This window comes from Artemia sp. Qi Xiang Cuo, chromosome 17, assembly GCF_049724085.1.
Source record: "Artemia sp. Qi Xiang Cuo chromosome 17, ASM4972408v1, whole genome shotgun sequence".
In the NCBI taxonomy this organism is placed as follows: Eukaryota; Metazoa; Arthropoda; class Branchiopoda; order Anostraca; family Artemiidae; genus Artemia; species Artemia sp. Qi Xiang Cuo.
Window position 1 is genome coordinate 50,944,563 of NC_142810.1, and position 21,603 is coordinate 50,966,165.

The window sequence follows — 21,603 nt, forward strand, 5'->3', positions numbered from 1 at the left end:
AGGGGGACATATCTAAGATCATCCTCTTGACTACATAACTCTTAATGGGGCTGTGTAAAAATATACATAATTTTTTTTAGAGAGATGGTTGAAAATTTGAAGAATGATTTTAGAAACCAGCTTTGTATACAGTGTGGTCTGTATACAACGGAATTATACACGGAATTATCTGATGACATAAACTTATTAAGACTTAAAAATATCAAATACTTCAGTTCGTGCATAACCTCGCGTCCCCCAGGATCGTCAAGAAGCATAAAATGAATAGTACAAATAGTAATATGGAGAAGCAGAAGAAAAGGGCTGTCAAAAGCTTTTGACCATGTTTGAAAGCCTTAATGACGTGAACTTTCAGCTGAATCTAGATCTGTTTCAAATAATTGTTACTAGTTAAGGGGCCAACTTCAAAAAAAGATTTTAAGAAATTATAATCAGATGAGGGCTATATTTAAGAAACACTTTTTCACTTCCATGTGTGGGGGAGGGGGCAAATTTGTAAAACCATGCTCCTGAAGACCAAGTTTTAACAGGGTTGCGTAGAAAGCCCTAAATTTTTGAACAATAAAAATTTATCTGGAAAATATGATGGTGTGATTTTCATTAAGGTTCTATAACTTTTAGGGGGTCCTTCCCCCTTTTTTCTAAAATCAGCCAAATTTTCTCAGGCGTTTAACTTTTGATGGGTAAGACTAAACTCGATGAAACTTATATATTTGAAATCAGAATTAAAATCTGATTCTTTTGATGTATCTATTTGTATCTATTTGTATCCGTTTTTTAGAGTTTCGGTTACCATTGAGCCGGGTCGCTCCTCACTTACAGTTAATTAACACGAACTGTTTGATTTTAAAGCAACATTTAGTTTTTAAGCATAATGGGCAAATTACATACAGCGCTATTGCACTGTCTATAATAAATAGCTTTTTTTGAAAGTACAAAAAAAACTTTAGCGTAAAGAGCGAGGTATTGACGAGGGGGCGAACCTCCTAATATACGTAATAATTTCTGTTCGTTTTAAGTTTTAATGTTGCTCCTTACTTTCAGTTGAAAAAACTTATATTTTTTATTTAATAGTACCATAAAGACAAAGATATACTAAAGAAAACTGACCCACTTCTGTGGATACTTGAATTATGCAGGCTATCTTAGTTTTGACAAGATTTTGGAAGGCACTAAATTTCAGCGGGGGAGGGCAAACTGGGGTCTGAGTGAGCAGTTGCCCCCATGGCTCATAGTGAATTGCAGGGGCGGATTGGCTTTTTTTTGGGGGGGGGGAGTGCAAAATACGTTGATCCGAAAAAAAAAATGGGGGGGGGGGTGTAAAATAGGTTGATTCGATAAACTTGCGGTAGGAGCAACTTTAATTTACGCAAACTTGAGTTAATTAAGTAAATTACACTACTTTAGAATACGCTAGGGGGGGGCCACGAACCCCCCCCCCCCCCATGCCCCCATGGATCCGCCACTGGTGAATTGTGCCCCTGGAGCACCCCTCCTAAAAACTCAGGAAATGGAGCAAAATAATCTTAAAATGTCAAATGGAAGTAAATTAAATTAACAAATAAATTAGGGTGCCCCCTCCCCTGTAAAATGAAAACTATGGGCTTACATGGGTAGCGACGTAGCCAAGATTCTGTTTATGGAGGATACGACTAATTTCTTCTAACGGGGATGACCAAATATAAAAGCGAATAATGCAAATTGTATAGTCGGAAGCGGGTAATATTAAAGGAATATTTTTCATGTTTCAGGGGGAAGGGGGACATATCTAAGATCATCCTCTTGACTACATAACTCTTAATGGGGCTGTGTAAAAATATACATAATTTTTTTTAGAGAGATGGTTGAAAATTTGAAGAATGATTTTAGAAACCAGCTTTGTATACAGTGTGGTCTGTATACAACAGAATTATACACGGAATTATCTGATGACATAAACTTATTAAGACTTAAAAATATCAAATACTTCAGTTCGTGCATAACCTCGCGTCCCCCAGGATCGCCAAGAAGCATAAAATGAATAATACAAATAGTAATACGGAGAAGCAGAAGAAAAGGGCTGTCAAAAGCTTTTGACCATGTTTGAAAGCCTTAATGACTTGAACTTTCAGCTGAATCTAGATCTGTTTCAAATAATTGTTACTAGTTAAGGGGCCAACTTCAAAAAAAGGTTTTAAGAAATTATAATCAGATGAGGGCTATATTTAAGAAACACTTTTTCACTTCCATGTGTGGGGGAGGGGGCAAATTTGTAAAACCATGCTCCTGAAGACCAAGTTTTAACAGGGTTGCGTAGAAAGCCATAAATTTTTGAACAATAAAAATTTATCTGGAAATCCAACTTTGTAACTAAGTAATATGACAACTCAGTAAACTATACCAACTTAGTAACTAGAAAAAGTCGGAAAAAATAAGCGTCATTTTGGAAATGGTCTTCTGGGAAGCGTTTAGCGACGATGCACATATATCGCAATTTTCCTAAAACAAATCGGGTATACAGCGAGATTAATTATTATTTCCAACTGACGATACGTTATAAACGAATTATGGACTATAAAGATACAAAACTATGAAATTAATTGCCAACTTTCAAATCTAAAACGCATACAGTAGCCAGACGGAGTTTCCGGCATACAATGAGTACCCACCAAGGCACCACTACGGGTATATATATAACCTGTCATAATTTTCTGCTACCCAAAGGCTCTGCCGATGAGGTAATATTGTAACAAATCATATGAAATACAAAAAGCCTTGTTAAACCCCATGGGTTGGTTATTACTGAGAAGGAAATAACCCGACCGTAGCGAAGAATACCCAGTAATTATTGATTTACATGGTAGGCAGCTAAGTATTGAGAGAAAATATGCAATACAGGATACAATAGCTGAAAATTGACGAAGATATTGTGGCACTTAAAAAAAGGCTTATTAGTCCTCAGGCTAAGCAATAATAGAAAACCATTAGAGGGTATTTTAGCTTTCAAATAAATCATCGAAATTGGAAGTATTGCAACAACTAAGCTGAACAATTAGTTTCAGTTTCGTGCAGAAGTTCTCGTCAGAGGGCATGGAGGGGCTCAACTCCTTTTGTATTTGAAGACCATTTCATTATAGCTGAATGTCATCAGGCAGTCTGATCATCTTCATCAGCGTGAACAACTTTGAAATAAATCATCAGAATTGGGTGTATTGCAACAACTAAGTTGAATAATTAATATCAATTTTGTGCAGAAGTTCCCGTCAGAGAGCATGGAGGGGCTCAACTCCTTTTGTATTTGAAGACCATTTCATTATAGCTGAATGTCATCAGGCAGTCTGATCATCTTCATCAACGTGAACAACTTTCAAATAAATCATCAGAATTGGGTGTATTGCAGCAACTAAGCTGAATAATTAATATCAATTTCGTGCAGAAGTTCTCATCATAAGACACAGAGGAGCTGATACTGCAAATAAATTTCATGCAACTACAGCTGATTGTCACCTGAAGATTCGATCATTGACCCATTTGATCAACTAAATCACTGTGATCAGGTGTAATGCAACAGCTGTAAGCTTAATCATCAACTGCAATTTCGTGCAGGAGTTTTCATCAGAGGGCATTGAGGGCCTCTAACTTCTAATTACCAAGCCATAGCTCAACATCATTTGGCAACATGATTATCTCGATCCACTTGACAATTTAATCAATTCTCAAATAAATTATTGTACAGAAATAAAAGTAATGGGTATCATCGGCTATGAAATAAAGGCTAGGACAACGAAAGGGAGCATCGGCGTACTCAGCAAAATTTCCAAAAATTGTTGTTCTAGGAGGGGGAGGGGTGTCTAGCACTTGAGGGGATTGTACTTGTGATCCTAAATTTATTTGTGTTGTTTAAAACCGACTTTCTAAGGTCGGCAAAAAAAAACGAAAAAAAAAACGTTACAAAAAGAATCAAAATTTGTTTACACGCATTATGTTACATTTTTACGAATCAGACAAAATTTTCGGAGGGGGGGGGGGTCAAACTTCTTAGCTTAATAGTTAATACGATTTTGTTCAGAAACATTCCTTATAGGGCACAAAGGGGATTACACTTCTTGTAGAATCTGAAATCTTCACCATCTTGATCAATTTTCAAACAAATTATTGGGATATGTTGTATCACAACTATAAGCTAACTCATTAATATCAAAATTGGAAAGTAATTTTACCAGAGAGTAGGGAGAGTCACTCTCTCAGAAATCATATACCCCATGTGGCACATGCAAAGCGTGGTAGGACTGTGCCAAGTGTTTTTGGGGGTGTGCTAAGTGTTTGGAGGACTGTGCCGAGCGTTGCAGAACTGTGCAACATACGTTGCAATTCAAGAAATAAACCAGGTGGTGGGAAGTCAGCACTCCCTTGGAGGGTACGGAGAAGGATTAAATATCTTACTAGTTCGAGTATTATACGATTAAAGCTGAATATCATCGGACAGTTGGACCGTCTTGATGAACCTTTAAACAAATCATAATTTTTTGGGATCGCAAATTATCTACTATAATCGGCTGCGTTACAGCAGCAATTAGCTTCATCAGTTCTATCATTCCTTTCAGGATTCTTTACCAGAGGGCAGAGAGGGGCTTATGGTTCTTATATATTTCAATATGATACCCTTATCATCATGTTTTGCAACACCTTATTGCTGATGGGACGTACTGTAACAGCTATGCTTAATAGTTATTGGCAATTTCACGCAGAAGTCGGCATTGGAAGAGATAGTGGGGCTAGAGCTTCTAATGGATTTGAATATTATACCATAGACAAAAACCCCTGTGCAGGGGCGGATCCAGGATTTTTTTAGGGGGGGGGGCAAAATAGGTTCATCCGATAAACTTGCGTCAGGAGCAAGTTTATTTAACGCAAAATTGCGTTAATTAAGTAAATTATACTACTTTAGACTACATTAGGGGGGCGCGCACCCCCTTGCCCTCCTCCTGGATCCGCCGCTGCCCCTTTGTAGGGGTTTTCATTACACGGCACTAAGGAGTTCTACTACCACAACTCCTAATGGTGCAGCACCAAACCAGCTGGGGTCAACACAGCTGTGTACGCTCCGCATGCTTCTCCGTTAGCCCGCAGTTACACAGAATTTTATATATATATATATATATATATATATATATATATATATATATATATATATATATATATATATATATATATATATATATATATATATATATAAACATTACATATACCATTGTGATATGCTTGTATGTTGATTTAATTTAGTTGTAGGTAGCAGTTCGTCACCACGCACCGTTTGAAAAGCTCTCCGTCAACCTTCGCAGGAATTTCTACTCTTTAGCCATGTCTACTACTACTTGAGGGGAATAAAACGCGGTGGAGAAGCATGCGTATGTTCGACCTTACGTAGCCATTATTTAGAGATGACGACACGAAGAGTTGGCTGATCAACCAAAGACCGTTGGCATTAAATCCAGACATAAATTAATACAAACTTTGTTGGATTTGTCCTATTCAGCGGTAGGTTAAACTTGTCTTACCAGTTGCTTGGTATGGGACAGCGCAGTCATAAAAGCAAAAAAACTTTTTTTTACAGCAACAGCGCTTAGAAGGCACAATTTTTCCAAAAAAAAAAAAAAAAACACTCTGGAAATCATGCTAATTTAAGTTGGTAAAAATTGAGATAACTGGAGGCTCTCATTTTCAAAAAAATGTTCAATCGATTGTAAAATCCAACCAATGTATATAGAACAATCGATGTAAACTCAAAAGCCCAAATGTTGTTACTCAAATGAGATGGTCACTTGGGTTTGAGAACAATTGCCTTCGAAGAATACTTGCGATTTGTTGGGGTGATAGAGTACCTACCACCCATATCAGGCTTAATCTCACCAAGTAACCACAAATAACCAAGGAAGTACGAGTACGACTTAGAAGGTGTGGTTAGGTCTGAAAGGGCTTGTCTTACAAGTTTAAACTGAGGTCACATGACTCGAATGAGACAAGAGCAACTTCCCTATTGCATTTGGTGCTGGACTCCTCCAGAAGAGTGGTAGGCAACGGATCCCTATTGGTCGTTCCATCGATGATGAGGTAAGAGTTGGATAACGTCCAAGTAATGTAATGGTTGGATTAATGTAATTGAGGGTTTATTAATGTAGGGGCTAGTGTCAATTTATGCGAATTTGTTAATAATGAAAAACAAAAGCAAATATTTACCACCCCCTTTGCGGGACTGAAAAGTATTTTCGGAGTTTTTGAGTTTATAAGTTTTTGAAAATCTCACGAAATTGCTGGAGAAAAGTGAAATCTCTAAGGTCCCTAACTCTTTAAATACTTTACAGGTCAGTACCCAATAATAGAAAATCCGAGGGGGCGCTCATTTTCAAAAATCACGTACATCAAGTGGCGCATACCAATCAAGGTGTAAGTGCACCAGCATGGCAGAACTGTGCTATATGTGGCAAAATTGCGCTGCTCACTTGGCACCCAAAAAAAAAACATTTTAGCCGTTGATTCTGTATTATTCAGTCTCAACACTTTGGAAATAACAACAACAACAAAAAAAGATTTCAATTACCCCAATGTTTACCGAAAAATTCAATACGAAGCCTCCTCAAATGTGGCTAATGGGTGGTTGCTTTCAACTGGCAGAACTGATTTGAAGATCCAGCATTTTGTTGTTATCTACTACGCAGCGCTTTGTTGTTGTCTACTACGCAGCGCTTTGTTGTGTTAGAAAAAATGATAATGTGTTAGAAAAAAAACGGACGCTGAATAGCGTCCGTTTGTGTTAGAAAAAATGATATTCTGCTTTTGCATAATGAGTGGTACATTTTGGCACAATTATATTCTTGGTAAGAGGCATTCACGGAGGAATTCGTTCATGGGAGGGGGAGGGTAAATTCATCTAAGCTGCAAAAGAAGCTAAATAAAAGATGATTACAAAATGTTGCGGGAAAAATCCTTAAGCTCAGGCTGCCCTTCAACGAAGCACATGCCTGACATTTCAACGCACCTTCAGCATAACTTCAACGCACGTACCCTAACGTGGCTTGATGCTATCAATTTTAACATTACCAATGAAGTACAGAAATGCAGCTTTCAACTTTTCTCGAAAGGCAGGAAGGTTCACAGAAAGACAGAAATGAAATGACAATTATGTCGGGCCTTAATAGGATCGGCCCGAACTGTAGCCAAACAGGACTAGCCTATTATCGAATGGTTCTCATTACGCTCTTTGCCCCTGTGGACGACGGGCAAGATGGTTTTTCTAGTACACTGCCCTATGAAAAAATTGTGCAAACTTACTATTAAGCTCGAAATTGGCACACTATGAGCCGTACAAGCCGAATGGTTTGCGCACTGGACTTGCAATCCAGTGTCGGTAAGGGCAGAGGTAAGCGTCCTGGTGTTGCTGATCATTTGGTTTCAAAGGGGATCAACAGTATGACTCTGTAAGCTTGCCCAGAGTCGACCCAGCTCTAAATGGGTACCAGGACAAATCTGGGGGAAGAACATGGGAGGCATCACGTGACTTCTACCTGGCCACTCATAGTACTCCCGGCGGAAGGTAAAGAATCCGAAATTCATAACGCGGATCGATGACCTGTGTTACGCAGATCATTTTCTGCATGTGAAAAGGTCAAATTCATTGCCTATAGGGGGAGGGGTTTCAAAATGAACAATTCTGATGGTAAGAAATTAGAGCAGACTTACTGTGTTAATAGCTACTAATGCCTTCATTAAAATGACAATAACCAGATTTTAAATAAACAATAAGACAAAGGAGGGCAAAAACATAGGGGAAGTAAAGTTAATCTTTCTTTTTACAGTGTGGGCTATTGCCCCTTCCACTCGCCTTAATATCAGGCTTATTACCATTTGCCGTTGATTTCTGTATAACTTACCCCACGTTCAATATAGCTAATAGTCATCGATTGTGTTAAGCCACATTGAACGCGAGGTTAGTTTGTTACTGAGTGTCTTGAATTATTCAAAGTCCCCAAAGCCAACGTACGCACCTGTCACGGGTTTTTGGGTTAATATGGTCGAGCAGTTGAATAACAAGTTCAGTCAGAGATGTAGAAGCATAAAAGGTGACGGACTCCGATCAATTCCATTCAAGAACAATAGTGACGGCTCCAATACAAATCGACTATGCTGCTAACGAATATGATACGAATACCCTCCTCCGAGGAGTGCTTGAGAGTCAAATGAAGAGGTCAATATGGGATAGTTATTTTGCTACTGAATCTTCCCTTTACTGGAAAAGTAAACTGACTAGATGGGAAAGAATAGCCTAACGCGGTAAATTTATATGACTTAAGCTTATTAACGGCAAAAAACAATAAAATATCATACAAATTACAATAAAATCCCAAAAATTGCAATATTTTAATGGTGTAAATAAATCTTGGACTTATCTTTCGCATGTCAGAATCAGCTTCATAATTAACCTTTAATTAGCCACATAATTGCTGATTGAGGTAACAGGGCAACTGAACACATTAGATAAGCATTTTTTGTTGGAAAATTAAGAGAAAGAAATTGATTATTAGAAAAACGTGTAGTTCAAAATCCTTAACCGCAATCGAAATAATTTGAAAAAAAAGTTCCCACGAGCCGACCAAAAAACATAACATTTTTAAATGTCATGTTTATAAATTTATAAATGTCATGTCAATGACAGAATACGGTTGTATCAGTTCACACATAAAACTATCATAATTGCCAGTCAGTTCGACAATATAATCGCTAAAGAAAGTGGCAAGCGGGTCTTCGAGACAACTTTTTGTTGTTCTTTAGCCAGCGGTTGTTTCGGTATACCAGAGAAGAAGAAACGCGTAAGAGCTGGATCTTCGGCGATTTAACGCTTAGTTCCCACATGCTGCATTTTGCAGAGAACCTAAGCGATTTTGTGGATTGCGGTCGTTTTATTACCAGCATTTTTTTTTAGAAAAAACCCAAATACATCTACACAGCGGCGACAATTCACGAGCATTTTTTGGGGTGGGGGTGGGGGAGGGGGGAATGTATTTTTGAAAATCGAGAAGGAAAAACATTGCACTTTTTCCAATTGTTCAATGAAACTACCTCCCTTCCAGGGCTTTATCCAGGGGGGGGGTACCCGGTTTGAACCGAGACCCTCCGATTTTTGTCTAACCCGTAAAAATGCAACAAAATTATATATAAAAAAATTTTGCTGCGTTTTGTAAAGATTTTTCTGTACCCCCCCTCCGAACAGAAATAACCCCCGAACAAAATCTTGGATACTGTCCTGCCCCTCCCCCCATGAAATTTAGATAAACCTGCATAATTCAAGCATGAACAGGAACAAATCAGTTTTTAGTACATATTTATAGTACTTTATAGTACTTTTAAAGGTCTAAATAGTACCTTTATGGTAACAAACGGATTATCTTTTTTTGTTTTTACTGTCATTTTCACTTGATTTGGGAAAATTGGCTACGACCCCCCCCCCCTCAGATATAGACGAAATTACGCCCCCGTATAAAAACCAATTATGCAGGATTGAACCTAAAATGTCTCTGTAGGTCAATCAATCAATCAATCAATTTATTCAATTAATAAACACAAAAAAATACAATTCAATATAAACTCCCCCGTAAGGCTCTATGGCCAGGAAAAAAAACAGGGGAGAAACAAAAATGAAACAAATACAAGTATTTTCAATATAATGCATTGCATTTCAACCTTTCAAAGACTCAACACACACACACAAAACAAAACAAAGAAGAGAAAAAAACAATAATTAAAAAACCCAAAGACAAAGCGATTTTATGAGACCCCCCCCCCCAAAAAAAAGGATGTAAGACAATCCAATAAAATAAACCAAATATATATTTGAAACCAAACCACAAAAAAATATTAAACAAACTCGAAACCCCTCACAACAAATGTTTCCAACCCAGGCTAGTGTCACCCCCCCCCCCAAATAATAATACTAAAAATTAACAAAAATATATTTAAACATGAAAAATCAAGGCATTAAAAATTTCTTAAGATTCTTTTGAAAGTACCAAAGGAGTGACATTCTTGAGCTGACTCAGGTAGGCTATTCCAAACGATATGACAAGCAGTTAATGGATTAAAGTCAGACCTCACAGATGGAGTCCTTGAATTGCGAAGATGATGCAAAGACCTATCAGTGACGAAAGAAGGAGTAGTTTGAAGGGCTGTGGGAACATCACCATGAATTTGATGAAAAGTGAAAGACGCGCACGAAAAGAGTGTAGAGAGACTGCAAATCAAGTAATAGGCTAGTTGGGTTAGTTGTAGAACAATTTGTTTCCTGTATAAGCCTTCTTGCCTTATTGTATAACTTAAAAAGTGGTTTCAAAAAAGAAGAGAAGGTTGAGATCCATATTGTAGGGCAATAAGAGACGTAGGACTGAGCTAAGCAATGGAACAGAATTTTTAAAACTTATCTAGGAAAAATGTGTTTTAGCTTCCTCAAAATTCCAAGACTCCTTGAGATCTTCATATTAATTAGTCCTTAAATGATGTCCTTAATTAGTCCTTAATTAGTCCTTAGTCCTTAATGATGCTTAAATGAAAGGTTTTCATCGAGAAGAATACCGAGAAATCGGACATATCGTTCCTTAGGTCTACTACCTTTTTTGGATTTTCAGAGCCATTAAGTCAAAATTCAGTCAGCGCAAAATAGGCCTAGGTAAGTTAGAAATAACCTTTACAGGGTAAGTAAGCTTATGGACTTTAAGTTGGTATGTCTATTAGCGACAAAAGTGCGCTTTCTTTTTCCGCTCCTACATTTTAAAGTAAATGAAAAGAAAGGCATGCAGCAGTTGTCTAAAGAGAGATCTCCCACTGCCAGATGGCGCTAGGAATTTTCCTTTCCGACACTGGAGCCAATGGCATTACATGAATAAAATATTTAGTATCAATACCAAAATAAGGGCTGCATCCAGGAAGGGGGGTTCAATCCAAGCAATAAATTTTTGTTGCACTTTTTTAAGTATATTTGGTACCCTCAGAAAAAAAACCTGGATTCAGCCCTGGCCTTAAAGATTTTTTGCGCTTTGATTTTCAGAAGTTTCTCCGAAAAAGTAATGGGTATTTTTTCTGGCCATTCTATGACTGCTTCTCCTTGGAATTTTCCCCAGGTTGTAGGTATTTCAGTCCTGAGGTTAGGATTTTGGGATAAGCATAACCTAATACTAAAGAAATGTAAGAAGAATAACATCATCATCATCAAGAAGCATATGAAGTATATTGTCGTTGTAGTGCCTAAGGGTCGTATATGACATTTTTATACAACTACACTAGCACCAGTTTCCGCGCTTATGAGTTTCTCATGCCCTTTACAGTATGCCAAGTAGGCTTATAGGAGGGTATATTTTTGTGGCGTTACACGAAAAGATCTTTAATAGCTTTTCTTCATGCGGAAAAGAGTAAGGGCTAAATTAGGGTCGTATCCAGGATGATGGGGTCAAAGCGGGTAACAAATTTGTGTTATATTTTTTAAAGTTTTTTTTTGTAACTCACGAGGAGTATTTCACTAAAATAAATCAATCATAAATTACCAAGACAGGCAAAATAAATAATTAAAAGAATAAAAAAACAAAACAAAACAAATTCAAAAAGTTTTCTAAGCTGTTGTCAAAGGGTGGATCGGCAAAAAAAAAGCAACCAGTTGGAAGTTAAAAGTCAAGTTGATGTGAAAAACACGTTAAAGCGTACATATGACAATGACCTGTGTTGCGACTTCAACATTGAACATATTTACTCAACTTCTCCCCAAGGATAGTTTAGCGAAGATTTGTGGATATCTCTAAAGGTGCATCTGGATCTTACGTTTATAGAATACATAAATTACCAAGACAGGCAAAATAAATAATTAAATGAATAAGAAAACAAAACAAAGCAAATTCAAAAAAAGTTTTCTAAGCTGTTGTCAAAGGGTGGATCGGCATAGAAAAAACAACCAGTTGGAAGTTAAAAGTCAGTTTGATGTCAAAAACACGCTAAAGCGTACATATGACAATGACCTGTTGCGACTTCAACATTGAACATATTTACTCAACTTCTCCCCAAGGATAGTTTGGCGAAGATTTGTGGATGCCTCTAAAGGTGCATCTGGATCTTACGTTTATAGAATACATAAATTAACAAGACAGGCAAAATAAATAATTAAATGAATAAGAAAACAAAACAAAGCAAATTCAAAAAAAGTTTTCTAAGCTGTTGTCAAAGGGTGGATCGGCAAAGAAAAAGCAACCAGTTGGAAGTTAAAAGCCAGGTTGATGTTAAAAACACGTTAAAGCGTACATATGACATTGACCTGTGTTGCGACTTCTACATTGAACATATTTACTCAGCTTCTCCCCAAGGATAGTTTGGCGAAGATTTGTGGATGCCTCTAAAGGTACATCTGGATCTTACGTTTATAGAATACATAAAAAAAAACTGACCTGTCCATCGTTCGATGCAACATCTCATGCAATCTAGCTTCCAGAGGATTACTTTTAACCAACAAGGATGATATTCCCTCTCCTAAGGGGGGTAATCTTTCGTCCAGCCATGGTAAAATATTTTGCTTTTCTTGCCATTCTTGCTTTTCACACCACCGTCCTTCATCTTTTTCATCATTTTTTTCTGATTTCATTTTCACGTCAGGTAAAGAGTCATTTGATTTGGTTAATTCGTTGGCAGTTGATGTTTCGATACTTCTTTTAAACGCGCGTAAAACCTAAAATAAAATAAAGAACATTGACAAACTTAACAAGCTAATGCCATTATAACGGGAGAAAGGGGCGTAATTTGCTATGGGGCAGGGGGGAAACGCTCCCTCCAGACCCAAGTTTGCCCCCCCCCCAACTGAAGTTTAGTTTCTGCAAAAAAATATTGTTAAAACTAAGATAAGCCTGCATAATTCAAATATCTAGAGAAACAGGTCAGTTTTTTTAGTATATCATTCCCTTTATGGTAATATATGGCTAATTTTCAGTTGTCACTGTCATTTTCAATTAATCTGGGAAAATTGGCTCCAACTTTGCCCCCCCCCCAGGATTTTGATGAAATTACGCCACTGACGGGAGAGAGAGAAAGGTGGAAGAAGGGGAGAGGGATGAAAAAAAAAGAGAAAGAAGAAATTTAAACAACTGAAGTGAATGTAAGTTAGCCGCCTGAAAGAGGCAAGAAGAGAGATCATAGTAGCTTAAATACAAACTTTGACTTTTTATTTTGTTGCATAAAGATTTTCTCAAAAAAAAAAAAGGTAGGCTAAGGGGGTACGGAGGGAATTGTCGGAGGAGACTAAAAAATAAACGCGTGGGAGCATAAATAAATTTTTTAAGGAATGTTCTTTTTGGCATGCTAAATTTTCGGATCATTATAACAAAGAGAGAGAGAGAAATGGTGGAGGAGAGAGACAAAAAAGAAATTTAAACAACTGAAGTGAACCGAAGTTACCAACTTGGAAGAGGTATGATGACAATAGCTTAATTACTAACTTAGACTTTTATTTTATTTCCTGAAGGTTTTCCCGAGAGAACATGTAGGCTAAGGGGGGACATACGTAGGAATTTTGTTTTGGAGGGTGGGATAATAAAAAATAAATAAATGTCTGGGAGCATAAATGTACATTTTCGGAAAAGTATTTTTTTTTCCGGCACCTACAATATGCATTAAGAGGGGGGGAGGTCATTATAACAAAAGAAATGGTGGAGGAGAGTGAGAAAAAAAAAAACTTGAACAGTGGGTACATGCAAAGGAAGTTCTTTGGGGGAGGAGTAATAAAAATCAGCGGTTGGGAGTATAAATGCACCTTTATGGCGGTATTTAGGGAGGCTCCGCTATTTTTTCTCTGGAGGGGGAGGAAGTCAAATTCTTCACTGCAGGAAGAAAGTGAAACCTGAAGTATTCTTTAAGGAGGGGGGGTCATTACAACAGAGAGAGAGAGAGAGAGAGAGAGAGAGAGAGAGAGAGAGAGAGAGAGAGAGAGAGAGAGAGAGAGAGAGAGAGAGAGAGAGAGAGAGAGAGAGAGAGAGAGAGAGAGAGAGAGAGAGAGAGAGATAAATGGTAGAGGAGGGGAAGAGTGACAAAAAGAGAAAAGAAACTTGAGTGGTGGGCACGTACGCAAGAGTTTTTTGGGGGGTGGGGGGTCGCTTGGGGGTATAAATGCGCCTTTTCAGAGGTATTTCTGCGAGGTTCTACTATTTCATCTTTTTTTGGGGAGAGGAAAAATTCTTCCCAGCACGAAAAAAAAGTCGATTCATCAAAAACCTAGGGGGAAAAATTTGAAACAAAAAAGGCATAGCTCGTGAGATTTGCACGATCTAGTCCTCCCTTCTGCGTATGAGTGTACCGTACCCTCTTCAAACTATAGTTTTGCACATGTATGTTTCAAGTAATTCCCAAAACAGGTTCTTCAATCCTTTCACCATAAATATTAGCTCCCAGGTCGCCTCTAATATTTATAATTTATTGTTACAATTAGAGACGACTGTTTGATCAGAACGCCGATTTTTGCGGTTGTTTTGTCGCACCAATGGCAGTTAGTCATACGGAAATAAATTAACAAAGGAGACTCCATTCATGGAAATTGCGGTAATTAAGAAAAAACATTAACTGTTATTTCAGCAGGGTTTTTACGACTCCAACTCTATTAAGTATGTAAAATGAATTGGTAAACCGCTTTTGCTTATTTGAGCATACTCAATTTTTCCTTATTTGACAAATAAAGGTTTATTTCTTTATCTTTGTTATTTATGCTAGTATTGGTATATTTGCAGTGATGGGGGAGGGTTTTGTGTCCTGTCCCCTCTAAACATCGCTACCTTTAAGATTTTCCCGAGGGGCGTCGATTTTTAGAAACGACAGAGGGGGCATGTGCCAAGCATGGCAAAAGTGTGTTAAATGAAGTGTTGGGACTCTGCAGCAGACATGGCACTCCAAGAAGTAACAAGGTAGCAAAAATTGGGCAACCTCTCGGGTTTCCTCATAGTCTCCTATGGTTTTCACATATTTATCCCTTTTTTTAATTCATTCTTCCCCAAATGAAGAGATCCCAAAAAAATAGTCTTAAAAAAAACTAACACATATTTATATTAGGCTAAACTGGTATTACCATATAGGAAACCCGCTAGGCCGTATAAAATTTTATGTTCCGAGGATAGAGGACAATTTAGAAAATAAGAAACAACAAACAATAAATTAAACGTAGGTACAGCAAATCGTAGAAATGTTTTCCATAAAATATGAGTCTTCGGGGGGGGGGGGGGGAGGAACTGGGCCGAAAAGCCTCCCATGGCTACTTGCCGACTTCCAACCCAAGGTATCAAAGAGAAACGATTTAGTAAATCAGCTTCAAAATTTAAATGTTAAAGTTCCAGAATAGTTTAAGCATGCAAAAAAAGTCGGTAAGCAGGGTTGCCACAGTTAAACATTTGTAACATTTAATTTTTTCCCCAAAATAGCAAGTTATGATTACAATTTAAATGTAAAAGTGGCAGTCAAATTTAAGCATGCAAAAAAATTAGTAAACAGAGTTTCCACAGGCAGTACCCAAAATGATACAACTTTCCAAAATGGAAGTGTGTCTTGAATGCAAAGGAAGCAGCATTTTTTTTCTACTTTTCCTGAAAGCTAGATTTGAAGCAAAGGAAGCTTTTACATTTTTTTTTTTATTTGGTAGATTTTTTGCAGTTCTTTTTTATCAGTAAGCTAGCAGGTTTCACAAATTAAAGCAGCGACCTTGTCGATAAGCAGCCTTTGATCAGTTGAGCTAGGAGTTCCATGACTTATAAATATATTTATTTTAGTAAAATACCGTGCCTAGAAATTATATCCGGGGAAGGGACTAAACTTTTACTTGGAGGAGCCTTTTATGAACTTTTAAGTCGCCGTGACTACCCTTTATACACATCATCAGGAGGAAAAAAAGTCATGAAAGGCATATAAATTACGCTAAAAAACATTCTAAAGTACTAAATTTGCCAGCAAATTAAATTGTGTCAGCAAATTAATTGTGCCAGCAAATTAAATTAAACTGTGCCAGCAAAAAAATTGTGAGCGCTTTTGTGGGCATTAAATTTTTGAGCGTTAAAAAACTCACGCAAAACTAGCTATTTCTGTAGTATCTAGGAAGTGTTGCCACATGAAAGTACTCTAGAGATTACGGAAGGCAGTTCCAAACCCTCTCCCGATATTCATCCTTGAATTTAATAGGTGTTGTTTGTCTGGTAAATTTTTCGTTATTCACATTATTGACTTACGAATAAATTAAACATACCACTCGTCGCCTTTTTTATGCTATTTCCAAATATAATAATCCTTTTTGTCGGAAATGAATTTTAACCCCCCCCCCCCCCCCCTATATATACCAATTCAGGGTATATATTTACACATTAGGGGATTGGGGGTAGATTTCATTTCTGATTTAAATGAGAGGTTAACTTTTCCCCCACCCCCCTAATGTGCAAATATATACCCTGAATTGGTATATATGGGGATGGGGGTAAAATCCATTTCCGACAAAAATGATTATTATATTTGGAAAGCATAAAAAATGGCATCGAGTGGTATATTTACTTTATTCGTAAGTCAATAATACGGATAACGAAAAATTTACCGTTTATCTTTCATTAATTTCCACTAGCTTTATCCAGAGGCTAATTCCAGAGGCTAATTCCTCTAATTTTTAGAGGCTAATTCCAAAGGCTAATTTAATCTTTATCCAGAGGCTTTAACCAGAGGCCATCATACTAATTTTTGTCATGCGGGGGAGGGGCAGTGCAGTAAACGTCGAATATCTGGAGATCCTACAAGAATCATAACATGATCAAAGGAAGCACGGAAGAATTAAACCGTCATGAGACTTCAGTGGCTCGAAGCAAAACGCCTTTTGTGTATTTCTACCATCTCATTTAGCAATTAAACCTAGTATGATTTCAGAAAATCTTTATAATTGTTTTTTTAGGTTTACTCAAATTTATGCTTCTTTTTTTCAAATATTGTCCTTTAATTGTAGTCACAATAAGTTACCGCAGAATGCAACCTTTGAACTTCAAAAGTATCGGAAAAATAACAGCGAAGCGGTTGTAACATTCGGACTTTCTGTGAAGAATACGATAGGGCCAATTTATTTACATGCGAATAGGGGCGAACTTTCTACGTAGGGGCGAATTTTCCATATGCATCTAGAGTCAATAAAAAAGGGCCAAACTTCACACCAGGCTTCTTTTGCAGCAAACTTCTTAGACAGAATAGTGAAATAATAAAAGAGCCTTAATATAGGTAACCCAACTTACAGGGGCCAATAATTTCTAATATTTTCAGCGAGGGGTCACTCTCTCTCAGAAAAAATGTACATCATGTGGCGCGTACCAAGCGTGGAATTGTGCCAAGCGTCTCGGAGAGTGTGTCAAGCGTTTTGGGGACTATGTCAAGGGTGGTGGAACTGTACCCACCGTGGGGGAACTCTTCTCCACAAATTACCGTTCTGAAACGTACAACAGGTGACGGGAAGTCACTACCCCCTCGGTTTTTAGTGGAATAAGGAAAATTGAACTCTTTGTATTCAATGTTGTTTATTATTGTTCTGTAAATTATAGGAGGATGGGGCAAAATATATTTCACAAAATCTAGGGGGGGGGGGGGTAGGAGCAATTTTTCAATGAAAATTTTAAAAAGCCGTTTTTCAATGAAAATAGCCAAAAAAGATATTTTCCAAAATCTAATCTCCCCCCTGATTAGCACCTATGGGCCACAAGTAACATTTACACATATTGCGATATAGCCGAAGACCTATAGCAAAGCTGTTCTCAAAGAATTAATCAGCAAGGCAAAATCTGTTAGTCCCATTCAATAAACGGTTTTTGGGAAATATCTCAGATGTGTGATAAATGTGACTTAAGGCCTTTAGGCATGACAAGTGCTCATGCGAAAAATAATCGGATTTTACACCGGAATCATTTCATTTCAATTTCTTTGATGATTCGTCATAGATATAAGAGGAAGTCAGCAGTATAACTATTATTAAAGACGTTTTTAACAATTTTAGTAGGAGCTGAGTTAATTAAAAGAATTAACAGGTGTGCTGATGATGAGAGAGGAAGCTCGTATTGATTGGGTTGCGATTGGAATCTACACCGTGAATAATGGCCGTAATTTTGTCTGGACAATAAAGCGCCGTCGTTGACAGGAAAGCAATGAACAAAACTTAAAATTGCTTTTGCTATTTGTTTTGTTTCCAGGTCTTCCGTCTCATTGCGATGGTCCAGATAATCCCCCTAATATCCCACCGCAACAGAGGGGAAAAATTGTCTTTAATACCCCCCCCCTTCTTCAAGTTCCCTGTAATGTTGTTATGTGTCAATTTTTCTTTCCAGTTTTTTTTTCTTTATCTTGTGCTGCCACTAGGGTTACTAACAATTCACTGGAACTCTGCCAGACCAATTTTTTGTATTTTTATCGCCAACCGAAATCGATTTTGCATATTCCTTATAATTTTAAAGTATCGTTTAGATTTATTAACATATATATATATATATATATATATATATATATATATATATATATATATATATATATATATATATATATATATATATATATATATATATATATATATATATATATATATATATATATATATATATATATATATATATATATATATATATATATATATATATATATATATATATATATATATATATATATATATATATATATATATATATATATAGTTAATAAATCTAAACGATACTTTCTTTCTTCAAATTTATATCTTCTGTATATATGTATATATATATATATATATATATATATATATATATATATATATATATATATATATATATATATATATATATATATATATATATATATATATATATATATATATATATATATATATATATATATTATATATATATATATATATATATATATATATATATATATATATATGTATATGGATATATATATATATGTATATATATATATATATATATATATATATATATATATATATTTATATTTATATATATATATATATATATATATGTATATGTATGAATATATATATATATATATATATATATATATATATATATATATATATATATATATATATATATATATATATATATATATATATATATATCTACGTACTATATATATATATATATATATATATATATATATATATATATATATATATATATATATATATATATATATATATACATATATATATATATATATATATATATATATATATATATATATATATATATATATATATATATATATATATATATATATATATATATATATATATATATATATATATATATATATATATATATATATATATATATATATATATATATATATATATATATATATATATATATATATATATATATATATATATATATATATATATATATATATATATATATATGTATATAAAAAGAATTGACTTTTTCTGCTGATTTCAAAATTTCAAATATATAAATTTTATTAAGATTAGTCTTACCCATCAAAGGTTAAGAGCCTGAGGAAACTTTTCTTATTTTCGAGAAAAGGAGAAAACACCCCCTAAAAGTCAAGTGATCTTAATGAAAATCACACCATCAGATTCAGCGTGTTGGAGAGCCCTACCATAGAGGTTTCAAGCTCCTATCTGCAAAAATATGGAATTTTGTATTTTTGGGAGATGAAAGATAACGGATGCGTGTTTATTTGTTGTTGTTTTTTTCCCAGGGGTAATCGTATCAACCCAGTGGTCCTGGAATATCGGAAGAGGGTTCATTCGAACGGAAATTAAAAGTTCTAATGCCCTTTTTAAGTGACCAAAAAATGGAGGGTAACTAGCTCCCCTCCCCTGACCCTTTGTCCCAAAATCTTCCGATCAAAATTTCGAGATAGCCATTTTGTTCATCACAGTTGAAAGGCCCAATAACTATGCCTTTGGGTATAACATTCCCCCCAGGAAAAGGTCTTTAAATTATAAAATTTACCCATTGTTTACGCATAGTATTTGTTATTGGGATGTATGCATACATTTTTTTTGGAGGGGGGCGAAAAAATTTCTGCTGGGGGTTTTTCCACGAGGGAATTTGCCAGAATTCTTATACAAAATTCTTTTTATATGTCTTGCTTTCTCTTTCCCGTCTCAATTTTACACGCGGAGTGTTTAAGAGTAATTGTCCGGGGTAAATTTGTACTGGGATTGAATTGTCTAGAGGATATTTTCATGGGGAGGGGCTTTCTCAGTGGAGGTGGGGCCAGATTTCCTGGCATTATTTAAAAAACGATCAGAAATTAAATAAAAAAATCAGGTTTTTTTCAACTGAAAAAAAGGAGCAACATTAAAACTTAAAACGAACAGAAATTATTACGTATATGAGGGGGCCCCCCCCCCTCAACATCTCACTCTTTACGCTAAAGTTGTTTAGTACTTTTAAAAAAGCTTCTTATTGTTCTAATTAAACGGCCCTTGTGTTTCAGGAGTCATTCTTAAAGAATTGGGACAAAATTCATACTTTAGCGTAAAGAGCGAGGTGTTCAGGAGGGGGCAACCCCCTTCATATACGTAATAATTTCTGCTCGTTTTCAGTTTTAATATTGCTCCTTACTTTCAGTTGAAAAAACTTGTGCTAGGCAAAAAAAAAAAAAACTTAAAGAAAAAGTGAACTACCTAATGTTAAAAAATAAGAATGAATCAATCCACGAAATGGAATCCAAAGAAAAAAAAATGAAAATTACAATTTCTTACAAAGAAAAAAAGAAATTACAATTTCTTAAAGAAAAAATAGAAAAATATTATATCCATTAGCCTAAAAAAAAGACCTAGAAAACCTAGCATCATCAATGACCTTAATACAATATAATAATATACAATAATAGTATAACCAAATCGATTGATATTTGAAATCGAATCAATTTTAATGAATGACTATCAATATAAAGCAAAGTTCACGGCTGACGATCATCCCCTTTATCAGAAGAACAAGAATCATTTTGGCAAAGGAAATCGTCCAAGGCTGTGTCGTAACTCGATAAAGACAATAAACCATTTGAATTTTATAATTTCCTTTAGTTTATCGCCATTTCTTTTCACGCATTCGGGTAGAACATGATCCGCTTGATAAATTTGGAACAATATTTTCTAGGCGGCACTGATCAAATCACCCGACTTAAAAACGCAAACAGGCGAGAAGTATGAACAATTTCCGGCTATTCATACTTAACATTTTTTTTGAATTATCAGATAATCAACTGAATCGAATTTGATATATATTTTGAAGCAATTTGTTCATAAATCTTACAAAATCAGTTCGCCTTTTTTCAGTTGTAGTGACAGGATAATACAGCAAGAAATCAAATTTTTTATGATTTTTGCATTGTTTGTATTTTTTACATATAATTTTTGGCAGGTTTAAATTTATTTAGATTTCTTAAGCTTATTTTAGCCTTGTATTTGTTATTAATAAAAACGAACTCTTGTAGTGACAGGATAATAGATTAAGAAATTAATTTTATTTTAGGATTTTTTTATTTATTTTTTTAGGATTTATTTTAGGAATTTTAGGATTATGTGGTGTTCTA

General features: G+C 35.4%; 1 protein-coding gene across 1 annotated transcript in view; it reads right to left on the minus strand.

Moving 5' to 3' along the window:
* The window catches only part of ct (homeobox protein, cut), a 251,784-nt gene that overhangs the window by 153,046 nt on the left and 77,135 nt on the right, over positions 1 to 21,603 (minus strand). The window contains exon 5 of the mRNA XM_089102897.1: positions 12,453 to 12,730. Within this exon, the coding sequence (XP_088959023.1) occupies positions 12,453 to 12,730 (278 nt within the window). The remainder of the gene's footprint in view (positions 1 to 12,452; positions 12,731 to 21,603) is intronic.